The following is a 17,638-nucleotide window of genomic DNA, read 5'->3' as shown; positions in this document are numbered from 1 at the left end:
TTTTTGAAGTTATTTATAAAACTTAATGTGGATAGGGCCAATTAGTTGTTGAGAACAAGTTATATTTAAGGAGTAAGAAATGTAGTTTTTAGACCATGATAATGGTTCAGCCCACCCATTAAAAAGAAAAGAGAATTTAACCTGTTTTTAAGGGCAGAATGAAGTTTTGGTTTTTGTTAGTATATTCTGCTTCTACCTTTGATCACGAACAATTGCTCATACTCTAATTTGAGAAGTGCATCCAAGGGCTAAGGGTGATTCCACCACTGATGGCAAATGCATTGAGTGTCCTATCAAGACTTCCCATCTCATTTATTACTTCTACATTACCAAGGTTCTAATGTTTTCTAGGGACCCCATCCTTGTTATAACTTTTGTTTACTCATTCATTTTTAACACAATTTAAAGATGTTTTGCCGCAACTTTTTGGGGTTAAGATGCTAAATGTTAATGTAAGTCATTACTCATGAAAAAATATGTCATGTACTATCATCATATTAATTGCTTTGATATCTAATAAATTATTTACATCTCAGAAGTAGAAGATGAATATATACTTACAACTGATACTTCAAAAGAACATGTCTTACTGGTGATTTTATATAAATATGAATCATCATAGGCTTCTTTGCTAAACCATGGGACCATGCTTTGCAACATTACATTCATATTTGAAAATTTGTAGAAATATTGTGATATAAATATAAGGAGTTCAACATAATCTGCACATAGTTCTTCTCTGTTTTGGTCTTAAATTATAAGACCATGCATAATGCATGTTGACAATTAGAGACATCTTATTGTCGTTTTTCTTGTCATTTGCCTCCTTCACCATATAATCACTGGAACTATTTTTTTCCTTGTGCATTCCAACTATTGTGGCTGAGCTCTTGTCTACTCTTTGCTGTATATCTTCTTTCTAAACCCTTTTCTGATAAAATTTTAAGAATCAGCAGCTCTTGCAGGACTTTTGTACTTCTGGGGTAGTTTTATGCATGTAAGCGTTATGTTATATGCTTCCCTCAATAACCACAAACTTCTTGCATCAGCTCTTAATGGACTTGTTTAAGGGTGGAAAAAAAGCACTTATAATGGACTTGGTCACTTGTAGATTCTTCCCTCTGCATTGTGACTTTCTTGCATAGGTACAACCCCTTGGTGGAAGACTAGATATCTTGGACTGGACAGTTATCAGGTAGATCATCTATCACTTGTTCTATGTTCTTAAGCAGTAGGAGTTTGGTTCTGTGGTTGCATGTCTTCACTCATATGTGGTTGCACTCAATTGAACTATTTAAGTTTTGAAATCATGCCTAGGGCTCCAAGTGTAGGTCTAAACATATGGAGACTCTTTTGAATTTAAAAATGATGATAGAAAAAAGAGTAAAAAACATAACATACTTGACTACTCTCTTACCCTTTCTAAAATGTTCCTTACTACAACATGGTCATGTTTTAACTACAAAACTAAGACAGACTGGCGGATTGGATTTGAATTAAAGAGGGAACCTGATGAAACCCTAATAATATTTCCCAAAAATTCATACAAGAATGCAAGAAATAACAAGATAACACTGGTTTCTATGGTGCCAGTCACCCCCCACACCTCACGGTGTTCCCTCAGCCTACGGCTACCCACAAGACTCTCCAAAATTCGATGATCTCTCTTCCCTCTTTCCCTCTATTTATTATTTCAAATAACCCTAACTAACCCTCATTCCACATGGCCTCTCATCCTAGGGTCCTAACACTCCCTCTCTTCTACCTCTATTTATTATCTCAACTAACCCTCATTCCACATGGCCTCTCATCCTAGGGTCCTAACACTACCGACCCCTCGAAAATCACCTTGTCTTAATCCCCATCGCACCGCTGCATCTCAGGAGCCTGCGTGCAGCTGTTGGAAGACGATGGATTTTCCTCGGCCGCTGCAGCCCCAACGTTGCCGCCCCTTTCTATTCGAGTTCGGAGGTTGAAGACGATGGTTCCCCAACTGTTGGTTCGGTTGGACCATTTTCTGGCAAGTTCTTGGTTTGGGTTTGGGTTTGGGTTTTGACCCGTTTGAGTTATTTGGGTTTAAAGTAATGCTGAAAAGGCTTGGATTTTGGGTATACGAAATGGGCCAGGCCCATAAGTGATGATGAAAAGGAGTAAGGTCCAAATACTTAAACCCATAGGTGAAGAGTAATGGGCTGATCATTGGTTTGATTGTAAGGATTGGGTTTTGGGTTATGAAACTGTAATGGGCCCAAAATAATTCTATTAAATGGGCTAGACATGAACACTTAAAATCATGGGTTAACAAATATGGGTTGGATATTGAGTTAATGAAATACTATGGGTGGGGATTAATGGAAGGTGGGCCCAAGGGGTTTCTTAGGAAAACGACGGCCCAATCTTTGAACTTGGATCTCTTGGGCCTAAATCGATTCTAAGCATACGAATTGGGCCCGAATTAGAAGCTCCTTGGCCCTAAATGTTTGAACCAAGCGATTGACCGGTTTGGGTTGAGCCGACCCAACCTCAAAACCCTAAAACTCCACCGTCTTCTTCCTTTCCGTGAATAGAATTTTTGGCCGCCCGCAACTTGCCGTCGATTGTACCCGGCCTCCTTCTATGCTTCTTCACTCACCGCATCTCGATTTTATAGCAGAATATTGCTCCTCCACTGGTCCGGAGGTATCTTCACCAATCCTATCTTCATCTTTGCTCCACGTTTGGTGATGCGTGACTTCCGTAGCCGGCGACTCATCCTTCATTCGATACTCTCAACCCGGTTGTTGTCTATCTCCAAATTTGATGTCGGTGTTTCCCGTCGCAAACTCACACCTCGGGGCTCTTGAATCCCGTCCAAGAAAAGCCGCCAATCTGGATAGATCCAGCAAGGCCTCTCCTTCCGATGTTGGATCGCACCCCCAACCACTACCTCCCAACGGCCCCCGAAGAGAAGAACCTCAAAATCCACCGAACCCTCCTCACCGAAAACGAAGGCGGGCCATCACCTCCCGGATCGACACCTCGATGCCAATTGATGAAACCCAATAATATTTCCCAAAAATCATACAAGAATGCAAGAAATAACAAGATAACACGGCTATGGCAGCCACCCCCACACCTCACGGTGTTCCCTCAGCCTATGGCTGCCCACAAGACTCTCCAAAATTCGATGATCTCTCTTCCCTCTATTTATTATTTCAAATAACCCTAACTAACTCTCATTCCACATGGCATCTCATCCTAGGGTCCTAACACTCCCTCTCTTCTACCTCTATTTATTATCTCAACTAACCCTAACTAACCCTCATTCCACATGGCCTCTCATCCTAGGGTCCTAACAGAACCTAATGATCTTGTCTATCATTACATTTTTTCCCCCTTTTAATTCCACCATCAACATTAAATTGTTCACAATTTATTTGATTCTGTGGTTGGTGCACATGCATGCCAAGAAATCCTTTTTGAAAAAGAGATTTGGCTATTGAAAAAGACACTTTTGAGATTGACAATGATTGTTCTTTTCTGAGGAAACTAGAAAGCTTTTTTATTTTATTTTTTCCCTTCTTCTTAGTTATTGGAATTTTAATTATTTGGATTCTAGTAGGTCTAAGAGAAGAGTTAGCCAATTCTGTGATTCCAAATTTTCTCTTTCCTTTTGTACTTCAGAGGAATCCCAAACATCTCTTCCTCATGTATCTCACACCCTTTTTTTTTTTCTTGTTCCTCCTGCTTAAACCCTCAATCTGTTTTATGCCGAGCAAGTGAGACAGACAATGAAAAAGAACATGTAGGCTTTAATGGAGTGAATCTCCCCTGAATTTGGCTCCGCTGCGACCTGCCACAGACTTTACTAGCCAAACCATTAAAATCATTTAGTTGTTTATTCTAGAAAGCGAAGGAAGACACTTTCAAAACTGCAGTAAAAGTTTGTGGCAATAATTTCCCCCTTTTCACCTTCAGACTGAACTTGCCAAGTCCAAAATTTCCACAAACAGGAAAGAAAACAAATTACCTAGAACCTACTAAACCAGCGAGCTTAGAAATTTGTTGAGAAAATTTATTTTGATAAAATTTATTGAAAATCATTATTTGGATCTAGCATAGATCTGGGAAGTGTTAAATTGGAAAAGAGAATTACCATGTTTGGCTATTTATCTCAAACTTAGTTTTGGAATTTCCAAATTTTGGCACTTCTCACCTGTTCTGAGTGTTTACAGAATGCCAACGGAATGAGTGCTTTGTGAATGTATTGTCTTAGGAGTAGATGGTATACCAAGATTTTAGTGACAGTGATTAAGGACAATCTAAGTTTAATAATGCTTAAAATTGTTGATTCTTAGTGCTGGAACCATAGAGCTGGTTAGCTTAAGATATTAGCAGACCTGACTGTTTGGAACTATTCTGTTGGGAAAACAGTTCATGGTCTCATTTTTAGAATTTCTCAAATTTTGTCTCTAATTCTTATTCTCCTTTAGTGTATTAATGTTGGTTAACAAGATGCATATTTCTCTTGGAAGTAGGCATCTCTAGGTCATGCCTCTATTCTGATCTAGCAGTTGCTGTTGAAAACTTGTGTATGCTTGAAACCCCCTTTCCAGTTCTCTTTTCTAATAAAATTACTTGACATAATCTATGCAAAAGTTAGTAACCACTAAGCCTCAAATAACAACTTTAACTCTGATCATCAAATAAAGGAAAAAGGGTTGGGGGGTTGTTTTGAGAAAAAACTTGATCAGTGACCAAAAGATGTGTATGATTTTTTTAATGGAAATTTGTATCTTCTCTACTATAACTAGGATTTCAATTGTATGTTACCCCTTTATTAACCATTTGAGTGATAATCTTACGGAAATATATCTTCTTTATGCAGTAAATGGGTTTTGATCCTTTGTGAAATGGACAATTGGCAATTGAGACACCCCCCCAATAGTCGGATTTCATTTTGTCAGCAGCCTAAATATAGCTTTGGGGGGGGGGGAATCATTGTAAATCTTAACTCCCTCTAAGAAGCAGTGTCTGATGCCGTCCCTGAGGCTCTGTGCTCCCCTAGGTTATATTTTTTGGATGAATAAATAATATATTAAAAGAACAGCAAACAACCAACAAGGGAAAATATAAGAGAAAAGGAGAGAGGGGGGGAGGGGAGAAAGAGTACAAGCTCAAGAGAGAGAGCAGCTGAGATCCCAGAAACTAACAATCAACCTATTTTGGGGGCTGTCAGCGACCGGGGGGTGGGGAATAGAAAGCAATCTAGAGAAAACATCAGAGTAGATGGCTTTCCAAATCAAGACAAGGGATCGAGATTTGGGACTCCCCTAGGTTATATGCTCAAGCTACTTGTGGATCCTGATGAACCTAGTCACCTATACAGGAAATCGATTCACAACCACCCCTTTTTGAAAAATTTAGGTTTGTCTAATTAATCTTTTATCCTTTCCTCTCTCCCTACAGTTGTGGTCTTCAAAATTTAAACTAGAACTCTCTTTTTATGGTAACATCAATACTTCTAGGCAAGAGATAACTGCTTTTTTGTGTAGTTCCTGCACCACTATGGGCCCAAAAAGAGCATGCAGATGGGCCTTAAATTGATGGGTTTTGACTTCACAGTGGACAGAGTAGTAACTTTATGTGCTCCTGTATCTAGGTGCAAGGATCAAGCAACGAAACAACATTCTTTTTCTTGCAACTTCTTTCTTGCATATGACTGCATTTCTCACTCAACAGTTTGTCTATACATATTTGTAACTTCCCTCCTCTTCCTCAAACCCAGTGCCAATCTTCAACAAGCACGTATCAGCTCTATGGACAAAGCACTTGGTTGGTGAACTTTTTGACAGCTGAAGAGCTTAATTCATGGAAATTTAGGGAGAATTTTTATTTGTATTTTAGCTGTTCAGAAAACTTTAGTCACCTTGATGTTAGAGTATTGAGTTATATATGATTGTTTGTTGATTTTACTAGTGTACTACTGTTGATTTCTCTAGCAATTCAGTGAGTGCTTTGTTTGTTGATTTTACTAGTGTGCTACTGTTGATTTCTCTAGCAATTCAGTGGGTGCTTGCCGCATTGGTTGCACCAAATCATTTATCAGAGTCAAACTGAATATCCACTTGTCAGATTTCATTGGTTGGTCTAGAGAAAACATTCATTTTCCTTGTAGTCTGTATGAAGAGGGGCTTGAACTACCTATTAAGATACCCATCTTAGAAAGTGAAGCCATATACATGTTACTGTATTTTAAAACAAGGTTTTGTACTTCAAGACAAACTAGCTTGCCACATGATGGTTATCCATTCCTTGTACAGCTTAACAGAGGAACGTTTAGAATACCCACCCAATGGATAATTGGTTAACCTGATGAATGATTAACTAGATGGATGATTGGGTGACTCAATGAATGACTAGATCTTAAATATTTTGGTCATATTGAGAAAAACTTCTGTAGCTGGATTTGTCTGTGTTTTTCATATGTTGACAGCAACACACCCATTTTTATGCGTGGCGATTAGATGGGGTAGAAATTTGGTAGGCATGTGGCTAAGTGTTGAAAATTCTAGATTACCTAATGGATTCATAGATTACTCAGATGCATAGACAAACATGGGAAGGTAAATGATGAATTGAAGTCCAAAATTTGTCATTTTAATCCCCACTATTCCCTTGATTTTTGCTGATTAAATTGCCACATCGTTTTTGCAGGGGGCACTTCACATGAAATATTGATGCAGTAAGGATCATTACTACTTAAATGAGGTTGCATAGCATTAATGTTGATACGATAAACAAACTGAGCGGCACCCAATTTCCCAACGTGTATACTAGTCATTACTCTTAATGCTCAAACTTGACCAAAGGAAGGAGAAAAGGTACCCAGCTTTCTTCATACCTTTTCAGGTTGATTTGAAGACCTCAGTTTTGAACAACTTAGGAGAGCATGGAAGCTGATCTAGCCGTTACAGTGAGATCAACTCTAAGGTATGTCTTTTTGATTAGTACATGTTCTTTTTCTACCACCGTGTTTGTTCTACCTTGAATTAGAATACCAGTCTTTTAGTTGGTTGAGTTTTCCAAAGTTTTTGTGCACAGCATTTATTCCTAGATAGAAATGGCAATAAGCACACATTCCTCTCGTCAATCATTCCTATCTGGATTTGTGGCAGAGGCCTCTGCAAGATGGAGGTTGCATAGAAAGGCCTCTGCATCCTTTCACTGCCACTCGCTCATTGCTTCTTTCTGTGGGAAGATCTAAGATGCATAGCACTTTCAATTACAGAGACAGTTTCACTTCAATGTTAATGAACTCTGTTATGTCTGTATTCTTCCCACCAAATACAGACCTTAGATTCTAAGGCTTCTTTGAAAAGAATTACAATTTCTCTCCAGAATACAGTCAAAGCTAAAGTGGTTATTGACTTCATACTTGAAACTAGGAGCAAAACCCTCAAAGAGGAATCTGTTGTTGCTTCTTGATCTACAAAAACATCCAGTGCTAGGCCCTAGATTTACTGGTTAAAATAAACGCGCAGGATGGGAATTGGTGAAGGCACACCAAGACAGAGACCTTAGAAATGATTAACAGGGCTATGTTTGGACTGCATTTTCGGATTGATTTTGCATTTTCATGTAGTAATATCAACCAATTCGATATGAAAGCATAGCCTGTCTCCACGTTTCTCAACTCCATCTTCAGACTACCACTCAGTATCGGTTCTGACTTCTGATCATGGTTTAAGGTAATCCCATGATAAAATACATATCTATATTGGATAGAGCTAATATAATACATTCGATGCGTCGTTCTTTTTTTGTTTAAAGGGCAAGCATTGGATTGCACCATAATGTATTTTTTTTTTGGTCCACAAATAAAAATCATAACATTAAGAAAAAGAGTGTAAGCCAGGAAACCTGGACGCCAACAAAGAAACATCAACCATGAATAAAGGTGGGATATTCCACCAAGATCGAGAGAGGAAAGACAACGAGCCCCCCTAGCAAGAAAATCAGCAAAAACATTGCTAGTCCTAGGAACAAAATGAAACAGAACCACATTAAAGTCTATGACAATCTTAAAAATTTCAGAAACTAAATTAAGACTAGACCAATTTAAAGAAGAGCTAAAGCCTTGGAGAGCCAAAACGACTGGTAGGCAATCAGAGTTCACTTGTATATGAGATATTCCTAAAGATAGTGTTAGAAGTAGGCCATCTCTCACAGTAAGAAGTTCCATCAAAGAAGCAGAAGGTCCAAAGCATAATGTATTGACCAGTAGGATACGAGACGGTACGTCTCATGAAATCACTTGATCGATAAGATACTTGTACTAAATATTTTAAACCCTTTAAACCTCGCTTTTGATCACAGACATGAAAGTCCCTAATTGGCAGATGGGAGTTTAGAGTTTTAAATTTTCATTCATTTCTAGGAAGGTTAAGGAGTTTTTTTTTTTTTTTTTTTTTTTTTTTTTTAAATCCTTTAATCTCAAAAGAAGATAAAGAAATCAATCATTAGAACCCCAATTCCCCAACCGAGAAAGATATTCATGATAAAATTGTGATGGGTATTGGTTAGCATTCAAGGCTGCCATCCCTGATGCGCTCCCTGTGATCTTTGTACAACACTTTTGCCAGCAGATTAAATAAGCTACACTTCTATCCCACCAGCATGAGGAGGAATCTTCTACGCCACACTGATGGCAGGATGCGAAATGGTTTTCTTAGGCCGCGTTTGGTAACGTTCTTAAAAAATATTTTTACCGTTCTTATGTTCTTTGAGAATAGAAAAACGGATTTAAAGCGGTTGTTTAAACGGTTTGTTCTTCTGTTATTTAAAAACGGACTGGTCAGAAAAGTGTTCTAGAAAACGTTTTTTGCAGAACATCAAAAAGATGTTCTTACCAAAGAACAAAAATGGAAGTAATAAAATTGGTCCAAATTGAAACTTTATAACGAGTTTATCAAACACCAACAACTTATTATAATAGTTTTCTGAAAGTATTTTTAGAGCAGATTTATCAAATGCCCATTTCCAAGCAAATAACGGTCTTTTAACACAAAAACACTAAAAAATGATTTTATATAAGAAGTGGTCTCTCAGAACGGAAACGTTACCAAACATATACTTAGTAAGAGGACTTGTAACAGCCAGGGAGAGATAAAATAAATATGAAAAATCCCCCATGGTTGGCTAGACCATAGATGAGATTGGTAACATTTTCGTCTTAAGAAACCAGTTCTTATGCAAGACTATTTTTTAACGTTTCTGTGCTAAAAGATCATTCTTTGCTTGGAAATAGGCATTTAATAAATTCATTCTAAAAATATATCTAGAATACGTTGGTGTTTGATAAATTTGTTTTGAAGTTTCCATATTAACTATTTATATCATTTTTGTTTCTACCATTTAGTAAAAAAAAAAATTTTGATGTTTTGCAAAAGGCATTCTTTAGAACACTTTTCTGACTGGTATGTTCTTAAAGAATTGGAGAGAAAAAAAAAACCGTTTTAACACACGTCTGTAATCCGTTATTTGCGTTTTTAAAAGCGTTACCAAACGCTAAGTGGATTACTTTTGGTTTCATATTCCTAGGTTTTCTTAAACCAGGAAGATCAAAACCAAATCGAATTTTCCGGAACCGAAGCCGAACCCAATAAAAACTCGGACCAGACCAATTTAAACCAAAAATAAGCCAGACCAAAACTGATTCTATAAATCAAAAGCAGACCAAACCACTTATTGGCATTTTTTATTGTAATTTTCGTTTTCTGTATTACAAACAGAAGGACCCATGCGGCTGGCTTATGTCATGGTCTGGGAACACGTGTGTGTATTAATGGTGTCTTTCACAAAACCCAACCTTCAGATTCCCATAACAACTTCATCATTCACTCACTCATTGTGAAGATCACTTCAAATTATAATTTTAGTGTTTCACCCATCCCATTACCGACAAGCAAAACAGTACAAGAACATTAATGGTGTTTATAATAATTTATTTCTCGTTGCATCAAATTGCTAATTCTTACTATTTCTATTTCTCGAAGAGATAGAAAAGGAAACACACATTCACATAACATTGAAGTAAATAAAGAAAGCGAGCGAGGAAGCCAAAAAAAAGGAATCGAAAGTTAAATTCTTCTTCAGAGCTTTCTCTCTCCATCCCCTGTTTTCTCCCCTTCCCCCACATCAACTAAAAGAAAACAGTGCTAATCACCTTAGCTTGACCTAGAAGATTTAATGTCCTTCACATAATTAAGGTTAAGCTTTCAAAATTTTACTGTTGACTAAAGAAAAAGGAAAAAGGAAAAAAAAAACCAAACATTTTCTCTTTGCCTTTTATCTTTAGCTACTTTTCTTCAATGTATATACATGGAAATCTATGTTTAAATCCTAACCAAAAAAATGAAAAATCTATGTTTAGATAGAATGTTAACTTTTTTTTTCTTTTGGTACAAAATCAAAGGAAAGTCAAAGCAGGGCAATCTTGTTGAATGGTAGGCATCTTACTTCACATTTGAAGTTGCACATAGAAGACTATTTATTTCAGCGTGTTCTACGTAAAATTTTGGGAAAACGTCAAAGAAAAAGAGTTCATTATCAACAATTAATTAGTGACGTTTAATTTTGATTGTGAACGATACCAAAGAATTAGGATTCAAGCAATGCTAAGCAATAGGATTGAGAATTAGAAGCGTGCACCATTGTTTGACTTTGATTCGGGTATTTACAGTCACCTCACTTAAGTTTTAGGGTTTAAGAAGTGTTCAAACAACTTTGTTGAGTAAACATGTCTAGTCAGCAGTGAGGGTTCCTGTCCGATTGCCCACCATACCTGATCTAGCGCTCATTGGATCGGTTGTTAGGCTTTCCAGCTGATGCACATGGATGGTCTGATAGTGACTTCACACCAATCAACTCGAACCTCTGGCTCGATGGGTTTATACTCAAGTTGGCAACCTAACAAGTGATTGATATATTTTGTGCCAACAACGGACATGGTCTTTAAGTATCCCTTCTGATCAATTTGATTTTTTTCAAATTTTTTCGAATTTGGCTACATTCAATGTTATTGATGATTATATCTTCAAACTTGGTTCAATTGATACCAATAAGTTAAATAATAATAATAATAATAATAATAATAATAATAATAATAATAATAATAAAACAATTTAGATCAACATCAATCTTCAATTTTAAAATCTAACAAATCTAGGGTTACTTGGAATGAGTTGACCACTAACAAAGAGTTAGTTCAGTTGACAATGATCAACAATTCTTAAAAAAAAAAGGTCAAAATTCAACTCTTAGGTGGTATAAATAATTGTCTCACCTTCAATATATAAAAATCACTAATTTCAAAGAAATATCACTGTGGAATCAATCATCGATGAGTCATAACAACCCTGAAATTTTTCTTGGTTTTGGCAACCACCCTCATACTTTTCAGACGATAATATCAACCTATCTCAACAATCAAATTTGATGTTCCAACCTTACATTAATAGATACTAGCCGTTTGCATTTTTTGCTGTTTAGAATTTAGATTTCATTATTTTTTATTTAAGGACATTATTTAGATTTTCAAATGTTTTTGGAATTTATGAGTTCCACAACCATTTATGGTCTCATGTAGGAATTCTTTTAGAACTTTTAATGTTTTCATGTTTTTATACCGTTGCCCTAAAAGTTCAAAAAAAGAGAGGGTATGGTTAGATGCCAATAAATTCTTACCATTTTGATTTATGTAGCCTTTTTTTTCTAAAAGTTTGTATTTTCAAAATTATAAATTACAATAAACATATCAATAAAAGATTAATCATTCTTGATTTGGAAGGCAGGAGGAATCAAACAAGCTTTTCCCAATAAGAGAAGAAGCATTTTATAATGTGTTGTGCAGGCTATAACAGCTTTTGCTTAAACCCCTTCATCATAAACTCTGGAAGCAAATTTCAAACAGGAAGATGATTCTCTTTGAAGGGTCTAGATTCATGATTTTGGGTTCAGAACCGTTTGATCCCTGCTGTGGCAATTTCGACCCGGTACGTCGCGATTACGAGTAAGATTTCCCCTTTCTATATGCAAATACTCATACCCTAATAATGTAATAGGAGGGCCATTGAGATTAGACCCAAAAAGATCTGTAATTGAAATTTGTTTATATCCTCAAAAGAACCACAAATCCAAATCCAGGTAACCCCACCACACTTCCTGCTTCAGACCCTTGAACCTGTATTACTTAAAAGCTACCATCTGAAAGGAGCAGATAGAGAGACAGAGAGACACCATTGTAGTTGGATAGGAACACCTTTGGAGCTCCTGACTATCATGGTCATGGGAGAAACCAAAAAACCCAGAATGAAAACCCATCAAAATCAGAACCAAAAGCCAGATAAAAGAACAGAGAAGCCACCTTCATGGGCAGCAGTGAGGAGTATCTTTACCTGTAAACATTACCAGACAGGTGAAGAGAAGCAACCCATGAGGGAGAACAGTAAGAGATGCAAGAAAATGGGGTGTTCTGGGTCTCTTTGTAGCAACACAAGAGTAACACAAAGGCCTGAGATTCTAGTTTCTCCTGAAGATGAGAAGAAATGGTCTTCAATCAGTACTTCAGTGGGTTCTTGCAATACTTCTGCCTCTAGTAGATCCATGAAAGCTCCTTTGAATGAACTCAATGGAGTTGTTTCTGCTTCTTCTTCATCATTGTCTTCTAGGTTTTCATCTGGGACTGGTTCTTCTGTTAGTGGGTCTTTCAGGGGAATGCATTTGAGGAGACTTTCAGGTTGTTATGAGTGTAGAATGGTTATTGATCCAGTTCTTGGCATCCCAAGAGATCCCTCTTTGAGAGTCACTCTCTGTCCTTGTCCTGTATGTGGGGAGATTTTCACAACTGCAGAGAATTTGGAGCTTCATCAGATTGTTAGACATGCAGGTAAGACTTTGTCACAGAAATCATCTCTTCCCATTCTTTTGATTTCTCCAAAAATCCATTCTTTATATGGAAACCCACAAATTTATGACATTAAAAACCCAACAAATTTTTTTATTTTCGTCTGTTTTGTAGCATCAAATTCTTCTTGTTTGTGTTCAGATTTCTGATTTCTTTTTCTGTTTTTTCCTCCCTTTCTTTGTTTATGGATTGGGAATTGCAGTATCTGAACTGGGTCCTGAAGACAGTAGCAGAAATATTGTAGAGATCATATTTCAATCGAGTTGGTTGAAGAAACAAGCTTCAGTCTGCAAAATAGACAGGATTCTCAAAGTTAACAACAGTCAGAAAACCATCACCAGATTTGAAGATTACAGAGAATCTATTAAAGCAAAAGCAAGCAAGCTTGCAAAGAAAAACCCAAGATGTGTAGCAGATGGAAATGAGCTCCTGAGGTTCCACTGCACAACTTTTGAATGTTCAATTGGAATGAGTGGCTCCTCCAATCTCTGCAATTCAATCCCACAATGTAATGTTTGTAACATTATAAGAAACGGATTTAAGATCCCAGGAGTGAGTGGAGGAAATGAGAACACTGGGATCTTCACAACAGCCACAAGTGGAAAAGCCCACGACAAAGCTGAAATTAAATCAGAAGATGAGAAGAGGGCAATGTTGGTTTGCAGAGTCATTGCAGGGAGAGTCAAGAAAAACCAAGATGGAAATGCAGAAGAGTTTGATTCAATAGCTGGACCTACTGAAATCTACTCAAATCTGGACGAACTGATTGTGTTTAATCCCAAGGCTATATTGCCCTGTTTTGTCGTAATCTACAGAGATTTTAGTTGATTTCAGTTCATTAATCTCTTGGTTTTCCTGTTTGTTTTTTTCTTCTTGTTTTGTCTACTGAATGGAACTTTGCACAAGAAAGAGAATTCTTGTTCTGTGTTATTTGTTATTTGTTGTTTGCTTTTTAATTTGGGTTTTGATGCTAATACAGCTGGGAATTAGTGTAAAAAATAAAAATAAATGCCCATAAAGCTAGATTATAAATTTGCTAAACCCAAGGAAGTTGCTAAGTTTCCATGCTGGTTCCTGTTCTTGATTGTAATTTGCAACTGACACCAAGAATTGACCTGACAACTACCATTTGACCTCACCAAAGCCTAATAAATTGTTCAATGGAGAGGACCTGAAATTAAGTGGTCCCTTCCAGGGTCAGGATGGTTGGTTTTTGGCTCCATTCCAACCCATTAACTAGCTATGGATTGAAAAATATAGTGGCTTTAAATCCGGGTCTGAGTGTAACTTAGATTTTGACTTTGATGAGAGGCTCCGAGTTCAGTAAAATATGAGATCTGATCGTCTTGCATCCCTCTCCCTCTCTTTCTCCCTTTATTGGCAAGTGAAACTCAATTATTTTGACGATGTTATGTGTTTAATGGGGTTCATTTTGAACAGTCTGGTGTAAAATAGGTAAAAAATGCTTGACTCAATTCGTTCTTTCAACTTTAGAACTTTTGGCACAGCAATCAAATATTTAACATTCGGTATCAGAGCTTGCACCTTATTAAGGGTTTAAATCCTGAAAAATAATACTTAGAAGAAGAATACATGGGATAGAGTGAAAGCTACCAAGAAAGTATTACTTGCTAGTTGCTACTCAAGAAAATTAAAAATAAAATTGACGGACCAGAATATAGCTTCTTGGAGAGGGTTATCTCCTGCTAGAGTTTGAGTTTTCTAAGTAAGTCGTCAACGACAACATCTACGGAAACGTGGTGGTATATTTGGTGTATGGATGCTAGATTGAGTCAGTCTAGTATGAGATAGATTAAAAGGTTTAATTCAATTCGTTCCATTAACTTCAAAACTTTTGGCACATTGATCAAATACCTAATGGAGAAGATTATATAAAGTAGTAAAATTAATAAGATGTAAAACACCTCTCAAAAAAATAAATAAGCTTTTACTAATTATTTTTTTTAATCTAAGGTTCATCTTAGCTAGTTTACATGTATTTTGACTACATCCTCAGAAGAGCTTTGTATAATTAATATAAACAGGACTTTGTCCTTGGCCCTGAGAAAATTCAAACTTTAACCTTGGTCTTTTGCTAAGTAAGTGACCCCTTAGCAAAGAACGAAATTTTGTTTCGCTGCCAGCAAACTGGGCGAAATGGCGAAATATCGCCTACATTTCACCGAACTTCCTCATTTCATTCATCATTTCTTTCTCATTAACTTCAAAGTTTTAGGTTCTAAGGTTGACACCGTTGCTGAGAGTTCACCGCTGCAACCCAAGATCTGGCTCACAGTGTTTCTTTCTCTTTCTCTCTTTCTTTCTTTCTTTCTTTCTTCTTCTTCTTCTCCTTCAACGATTCAGCGAAAATAGCTTGTATGTTTGCAGAAGCCTAGACCAAAGGAACCCACAATCCAGATGATCGACTGATATGAAATCTTAACAGTAGCTAGCTCCCCTGAACCAGTCAGTCAGTCACCCATTACCTAGGTTTATTCCTCAAGAATTCTCATAGGAAAGATGCCGACATAGACTCTACTGTGAGGACAGTCCCCAGAACTGAAAGACAGAGTTGAAAGGTGTGTGAAAAGGGTTACAGCCACCGCTGGTACTACTCCAATTCTGTGTATTTCTCTTTCTCTCTTTCTTCTTCTTCTCCGTCTCCTTCAACGATCCGGCAAAAACAACACTAAATCCAGCGATTTTCGTTTGATTATCGTGATTTTCAGGCAATTTTCGTTTGGTTCGCCGGAAAATCGACTATTTTCTGGCAATTTTCAAAGAGTTTCATTTTGCCCCCTGATTTTGGTTCGCTGGGGGGCGAAATCACCGAATTTCGGCGAAATTAAGTTCCTTGCCCCTTAGGGTTAAGTAAAACTAATTTTCATACTATAATTTTCATGAATATTACTTGAGCTAATCTGATTGGTGTACCCTAAAAAGGATTTTATGGAATCTTCTGACATATACCCTATATGATTGGAAGTGGGCCACCCACTATTATGGGCCTTCCTCTTCCACAGCAAAAGCCCAACGTGTAGTCAATTTCCTGGACAAATTTTGCCGCATGAGTCAGAGTTAGATTAGAAGATTAAATCATAGCATTTTCACTGTTGACCAAAATGTCAGAAAAATCTATACATCTTCAGGAATTTTTCATGTTCAACTGTTGGTTGTGGAGCTGGCATTTTTATGCGGTAGAAGATTGTGATCTTTCCGTATCTCTTCATCACATGTTTAAAAATTATCTTTTATTTAATTTTTAATCCTTAGAAATGATCTTCTTCCAGAATATCTTGTAAAAAAAAATATGAAAAAACACTGTCTTTTATTCTTACTATTAGAAGATCCAAACTCTGGATTACCCAACAAATAATCTATGTTGCTAGCCCAATTTATTTTCTAAACTCTTTTATAGGAAAAAAAAATTTCTAAATTATTTATTTTGATTAAATATAATATTAAAAAAATTTATAAAAAAATACTTGAAAATCAATTATGATTGCTATTAAATTTCTCTCTTTTTTTTTCCCTTGAAAGTCAAAATGAATTTTAAGATAAAGACAGCTTGAAAATTTTAAAAATACCATAGATGTTAAGTTATCAGCTAATCCTATTACTATAATAGGAGAGATGCATTTGATATATAACATAAAAAATAAGAATATAAACATTATAGTTTGTAAAACTCAACAAATCCATATGTTAGTTGCTCAACTATATATTATATTTGAGAAACAAGATTTTCACAATGTGAGATTAGATTCGTCCACATGTTTTCTCACATTCTTCATGGGTCACACACATCATTTTCATTAAAGTTCTCTAATTCGAAGATTCGATTTTTTTCTACTTCAATTGGTTAGAAAACCGCAATTAATTTATAATAATCTCTTTCTCTCTTAGTGTATTCCATTTCATGACCTCATAGACTCTCATGGTGACCCCACCTAAGCAAGTTGATAGAGATATTAATTGTGGATTAATTTTTCTTAAGAACAGGTGTTTAACTGTGTCACATTCCTTTAGAATATGCTTCTTCCACGTGAGTTTGCTTAGAGACATAATCTTAATTATTAGTTTGGACCCAAAAGGAAGAAAAAATTATTGTTTTAAGAGTAGCTTTGGTATAAATTATTGTTTTATAAGTAGCTTTAGCATAAATTATTGTTTTCATAAATAGCTTTGATGTATATGTGGTGTGGCTGTCTGGGGTTGTCTTCATGCAATGTTTTCACTTACCCAAACAGTAAAAAGAAGCATCTATGCTCACAAAAAGCTCTACAAAGTAAGAATAAATTCTGAACTTCACATGGCAGTTGGGTCCATTTGGAAATTATTAGAGGTAATTATTTTAATTTTTTTTTTTACTGAAAGTTATTCGATTCAGAAAGAGAGAAGATGAGAGGATAACTTTTTATGGGGAAAGAAAAACTAAATAAAAAAGGATCAAGGAAGAGTAACCTTGCAGGGCTTTACCAAAAAGATAAAGATTTTGGGTCTCATTTGTATTTATTTGAAATTTAGAGTCTTAAAATGTATTTTATTATTTAATTGAGTGGTAGAGAAATGGGGGAAATAAATGTTGGAAATAAGATGTCAAGGGCTATCGTATAAGACACAAAACATAATAACAAGTATTGAGTTTGAGAACTTATCTCATTCAAATGGCATGAATAGTCTCATTGTCAA

At 36.3% G+C, this 17,638-nt stretch overlaps 1 protein-coding gene across 1 annotated transcript; it reads left to right on the top strand.

Moving 5' to 3' along the window:
- The first annotated feature begins 12,158 nt into the window (after nt 1–12,158).
- On the top strand, nt 12,159–14,099 carry LOC149016056 (uncharacterized). The gene is made up of 2 exons (XM_089155830.1): nt 12,159–12,928; nt 13,149–14,099. The coding sequence occupies exons 1-2, from the start codon at nt 12,322–12,324 to the stop codon at nt 13,772–13,774; spliced, it is 1,233 nt and encodes a 410-aa protein (XP_089011956.1). The 5' UTR covers nt 12,159–12,321; the 3' UTR covers nt 13,775–14,099.
- Nucleotides 14,100–17,638: the final 3,539 nt, after the last annotated feature.

Source organism: Hakea prostrata, chromosome 5 (genome assembly GCF_041222555.1).
Source record: "Hakea prostrata isolate BN-2017 chromosome 5, UWA_Hpros_2, whole genome shotgun sequence".
NCBI classification, from domain to species: Eukaryota; Viridiplantae; Streptophyta; class Magnoliopsida; order Proteales; family Proteaceae; genus Hakea; species Hakea prostrata.
Note: the sequence above shows the minus strand (reverse complement) of the source record. Positions and strands in the feature narration are given on the sequence as shown.

What these genes read in the sequence shown, in the direction of transcription:
- LOC149016056 (XM_089155830.1), top strand. Translation starts at nt 12,322, where the DNA reads ATGGTCATGGGAGAAACCAAAAAACCCAGAATGAAAACCCATCAAAAT. An exon ending in TCAGATTGTTAGACATGCAG is followed by an intron (nt 12,929 to 13,148) that starts GTAAGACTTTGT and finishes TGGGAATTGCAG; the next exon opens with TATCTGAACTGGGTCCTGAA.